Source organism: Coturnix japonica, chromosome 1 (genome assembly GCF_054131305.1).
Source record: "Coturnix japonica strain WE chromosome 1, WE-NBRP24, whole genome shotgun sequence".
Lineage (NCBI taxonomy): Eukaryota > Metazoa > Chordata > Aves > Galliformes > Phasianidae > Coturnix > Coturnix japonica.
In genome coordinates, this window is record NC_140663.1 from 58,927,741 (window position 1) to 58,933,295 (window position 5,555).

The 5,555-nt window shown below is 43.8% G+C and overlaps 1 protein-coding gene across 13 annotated transcripts in view; it reads left to right on the top strand.

Annotated features, from left to right (window-relative positions):
* Positions 1 to 1,849, top strand: part of MYBPC1 (myosin binding protein C1) — a 70,947-nt gene extending 69,098 nt beyond the window's left edge. For all 13 annotated transcript variants that reach the window (XM_085521950.1, XM_085521973.1, XM_085521942.1 and 10 more), the window contains one exon: positions 1,102 to 1,849. Coding sequence is in view for 5 of the 13 variants with exons in the window: in XM_085521942.1 (XP_085378068.1) it covers positions 1,102 to 1,202 (101 nt within the window). In the remaining 8 variants the exon portion in view is untranslated. The remainder of the gene's footprint in view (positions 1 to 1,101) is intronic.
* The last annotated feature ends 3,706 nt before the right edge of the window (positions 1,850 to 5,555 follow it).

Sequence of the window (5,555 nt, forward strand, 5' to 3'; positions counted from 1 at the left end):
TATCACAAATGCCACCCTTCCCCCTGAGTAAGGACGGCCTCCCGTGTTTTAGCAAAATATTTATCTTCTTGCCACTCCTCATTCCAATTGAAATTAACAGAAGTACCCACAGATTTTGTTTCTTCTATAGATTTCCATGGCTTTTTTTTTTTTTTTTTTCCCCAACATAATGAGATTTCAGTTCTAACTTGGGCAGCTTGCGTTCAATCACTGATACATCGGTTCGATCTGGGACGCCCAGGCTGGTGTGTTAAACATTGCACACAACTTTTTTGGGGCACTGAAAGAAACATTTTGTCTTGGATTCCTAAATTATTCAATCTACTCCAGAAAATTTTTGCCCGTGCCTTTTGGTGCAATTACGAAGAGCGGAGCAGCCCCAGCTGTAAGCAGAACTTCCATGGAGTGGGCAGCTGAAGACGCGGTGATTTCATGTTTTTCACTCAGACCTAAATCCAAAATAATTCTTCACACATCCCCAGGAGATAAAGGCTTTGACTGCATTCAGATACCTCTGGAGCCTGTATTTCAGTCAGCCCCTCTATCTAAAATCTTGGTTTTTTTCTGTACACACATATATATTACATATGCCACACCAGCTGTTACTTTCAAGCAGTGAGGTGAATATTTTGCTAAATAATTACAAGCCAACACAAGACCCAACTCTGGAATAATATGAATGTCTCTGCATGTTTTCCACAATTCTTTGGCACTGGGTGTTTTCTCCGTTCTTCCTTCTGCGCTGACTTCCATCTCCAAGTGCTTTGCACCCAGCCTGATGGAAATCCAGGAGGGTTACTTGCTAATCATACAACATTGCATGGGGTGAGATAAATGACCGTATATATGACTCAGCAGCAAACAAAAATGCAATTCATCCTGAGCAAGGGAACGGGAAGCTTCTATGCAGTATAGAGATTACGTAATAGTTAATTCTTGTGCTGAACTTTTGAATAGGGATGAATTTTATCCTACCTTGAAATCAAATATTTAGTAGGGACTGACTAAATCTTTGCCTCGTAAGGCAGAAACTAATGGCACAAACATATTCATCTCTCCAGGGATTTTGAACCTAAAAATTGTCTTGTCCCTTGCTTGTAGGTGGGCTTTCGTTCTTCAAACTGTTAATGGATGGAGTGCCTCCGCATATCATTGATTCATATATGCGCGAAGTACAGGCAGACAAAACTGAGGGGAAGTGAGAGTCCGACCATAGTGCTTCCTGCCACCGCGCTGGGAATGGGCAGCCAGAGTTACAGCATTTTAGTCCTTGCAACAACAGAACAAACGTGTGGCTGGAGATTGTCTTTTTTTCCTTTCTTCTTTGTTTTTTTTTTTTTTTCTCTTTCTCATTTGTCGCTCTGTTTTCCCTGCCTGCTCTTACTGAAAAGAAAGAATACGCATGGATTGCTTTGGGATTGAAATGAAATGAACTGAAGACAACACACTCTTTGTAACGTTCAGCTTTATTTTCTGTTTGATATTGTGCTTTGATTTTTTTTTTTAATGAGGAAAGAGGAGAAGCTGTGTACGAGGAGGCAGTCTGTTTGTACTCGGTGGTACAACACAAACCTTTCGCAGACAGAAGGTACAAGGATTTGTCAGTAGATGTGCAATAAGACCTTTGGAATACATACCTCTTTGATAATGTATCTTATCCACCTGAGAATTGCTTATCAGAATATGGTTTTACTATAACGCAATTAATTCATATGTACTTAATGATCACTTAATCTGAACATATCTTCCTTTAGAAGTTTTGATTTCCTAAATCCGACTCACCGGTCTCTCAACTGAACCGAAATTGTTTTATTTAATGTACAATAAATGCGAAGTGTTTATGATCTAACAAGTTGTTGCCTACTATCTTTTTCTCATCTCACCATATTTCTTATTTAACTGATGCATACCGCAGAGCAGGAACTTGAGTGCACAGCACCAAGGGGATCGGTCTTGAGCTCACCCTTGAACCCTGAGTGCGAATGAGAGAGATGCTAGCAGATACCTGCAGTTTAATATCTATCTGTGTGTTTTCAATATTTTAAATATTACAAATCTCGTTAGTGACAGCTTTAATCAGTTTGGGCCAGCCACTTTTCTGAGCAAGTCACGCAGCCTTTACAGGTAGCGGAGGAATAGAGTGACTCACACCACATCATCTGTGAGGTTAAGGTGCAAGGCCAAAACACCATAAGTTAAAATTGCTACATTAATTCTCCAGCAATACGGTCATTACCCTCCAAGAGCACTGGGTACCAGTAGTATTTCAGAAGTAGGTCTGATTGTCTGTAAGGCTCTGGCAAACTCTGACGCATGCGAGACAGAAGGTCACATGCAATTTGACCAGCTTGCCAATTCCCTATCACCCTCTCATTTATTTACCTGCCTGTTCTCACTCCAGCAGTAGAGATAAGATAGGTTGTGTGCTTACTGACTACTGATTCATCCTCTGTTACAGTTTGTGAAGAATCCACTAAAACCAGTAGTACCATTGTATACACTGATGTCAGCACATTTCCAAACAGCTAGCAATTAGTAATTACGCATGAATAAATGAATTTGTTACCACTGATGAACTGGTGGTTCCGTGTTTGAATTACCACTTCTTTCATTTGGGGATCTGAATGTCTTTTCTCTCTCTCTCTCTCTCTTTTTTTTTTTTTTCCTTTCCCTATACATTTTATTTATTCTGAGGTCCCTTTTCTTCCTTTTCTCCTTCCTATCACTTTTCTCTGTCCTCCCTCCGTGCAAGGAAGAAAGTCCTCCATTCCCAGTGATTTTGGACACCACCCATCCTGCATTTCAACCTGCTCCAATCAAAACCATATCCCTCTTTTCTATTCACACCTACACATGAAGGACAGCAACATCCCTTCTTTGGGTAAGGAACTGGTGAGCGAGCCGCACCCAGCGGGTAGTGGTTAATGGAGTTCATGGGAAATCAGTGACCATGAAAGAGACTTCGGAGTAAAGGGCAGCAAATAAAACCTGGTCATGTGATATAGAGTAACAGCAAAACACAGGAGCTCCAGGAGAAGTGAAACTGGCAGTGTGATTTTATAGCTTACGGCTGTGTTCCCTGAAATTTAATTATATGTGAAACTAGTTTAGTCTTGAGCAACTCACCTGTTTGCTATGTGCACTCACCATCAACTATTTGGTGTTGAGGTTACAGTCCAGGGCTGAACAGTCCCAGGGCTCTCAGCCTGAGCTTGTAAGGGAGATGCTCCAGGCCCCTCATCATCTCTGTCCCTCTGCTGGGCTCTCTCTAGAAGTTCCCTGTCTTTCTTGAACTGAGGAACCCAGTATTTCAGATGTGGCCTCAGCAGGGCAGAGTTCATTCAGAAGTCCAGACTGAGAGTCAGATTTTCTTTTAAATATCCCTTTAAAAAAGAAAAAAGGGAAAAAAAAAAAAAAAAGCACATCTATATGTTTCCTGTACTTTGTTCACAGGGAAAAAAAATAAAGCTAACCTTAACTGAGCATTGAAAATGACACTTATTTGAATGCCTTTTGTTGTATTTTGAGATTCTGGAGCAAAAGGCATTCTATTTTAAGCACAGAATACTTATGGTCACTGGGTTCACAGCTTGCTTTCCTGACTGACAAGTAAAGCTGCTGCTTTACTGAAGCAGAGAGCAGAAAGTAAAAGCATATCCTGAATACCGAGGAAGTTCTGGAAACCTGAACACACCCAACTTTGATTTCTACTTTCTCTTCTTCTAATTTTTGCTGAACACTTTTCAAAGCATATTTAAACAAACAAAGAAACCAAAAATAAATAAACAAACATACGAAGTCCCTTTTCAGGCTCAATAATAAATTCATCTACTCAGACCCAAGTTTTTTTGTGATAAATAAATAACAGGAATTAAAAAACAAAACAAAACAAATGCATGCAGTGGTGGTTTGCTTACAACTCTTACAAAAATTGTTTTTCTCCTTTTCTTCTTGGCACTGAAAAGAGCTTGAGCGACCTCTCCAACACCCTTATGCTCCTTGACAACAGTAATGCCCAGGGAATCCAAAGCACCTTTTTTTTCAAGCCCAGTGGGATCAATGCCCTGGGGATCTGGCTGGCATTGAATATAAGTGTTGAGTGTGCTTTTGCCGTTCTCTGCTTGGCTGCCATTGAATCTTTACTTTGTTATGCATTACCCCTCCATTTGCTAGCGGTTCCTTTCTTTTCTGTTCCAGCCTTAATCCCCAGTCACTGTCTCTCACTGTATTTACTGGACACAGAATACACTCATCTGTTTCCTTCATTGCAGGGCAGCTAAGGTAGGTAACCTTTAAATGTCCTTTCCACCCCAAATGATTCTAACGCTCTTTTGTGTATGTCAAGCACTCCTGACACTTGCCTTAGAAAAACATGTTTAAAAACTTACTGGCTTCACCAAAGAAAGGGAAATGGCTTACACTAAGTAACGTGAAACTGCTCTGTCCCAGAAGACTGTTGCTACTGGCCAAGACTGTTGTTACTGGCCAAAAGGCTACAGCCTCTGGCCCTCAGTGGATTAATTTGCACTTGGATCACGGCAGTCCCAGATACGTGTATGGACTGGGAAACACCCCTGAGAGCAGCCCTGTGGAGGAGGACTTAGGGGTCCTGGTGGATGGGAAGCTGGACATGGGCCAGCAGTGTGCACTCGCAGCCTGGAAAGCCAACTGTGTTCTGGGCTGAAATCAGTAGAGGGACGGCAGCAGGGAGGAGGTGATTGTAACCCTCTGCTCTGCCCTTATGAGGCCTCATCTGGAGTACTGCGCCCAGTCCTGGAGCTCCCAGCACAAGGAGGATGCAGAGACATTGGAGCAGGTCCAGAGGAGGGCCATGAGGATACTCATAGTATCATCATCATCATAGTCTCATAGTCTTGTGCGGGTTGGAAGGGACCTTAGAGATCATCGAGTCCAACCCCTGGGATTTGAGCTCCTGTGTAGCAGAGCGGCACTTCTTCCACTTGCGCCACAGGGGAGCTGGAGCACCTCTCCTATGAAGACAGGCTGAGGGAGTTGGGCATGTTCAGCCTGGAGAAGGCTGCAGAGAGACCTTATTGTGGCCTTTTCAGCACTTACTTAAAGAGAGCTTATAAATAGGAGGAAGATCAGCTTTTAATATGCTCTGATAGTGACAGTGCCAGCAGAACAGTTTTAAACTGAAATAGGGGAGATTTGGCTTAGATTTTAGGGGGAAAATTTTGAGTCAAGGGACAGTGAGGTACTGGCACAGCTACCCAGAGAAGCTGTGGGTGCTCAATCCCCATAGGGACTCAAGGTCAGGTTGGCTGTGGAGCCTGACCTAGGCCAAGTAGGCCGAAGATGTCGTGGGCAAGCAGTGTTTGCACACCCCACGGCCACGGGGCCCACCACTCTGCAGGGCTCGAGAAATGGCGCCGGACGGGCAGCACCGTGATCCCGTCGGAGGAGGCGGCCGCGCCCCGAGGCGAGGGAAATAACCCAGCAGAGAACGAACTCAGCCTAACCGAGGAGGCGCCGCGGGGGCGGTGGTTTCCTCGAGGAGGGGCGGCCGCGGGGCGTCGGCCTCTTCCGCCGCT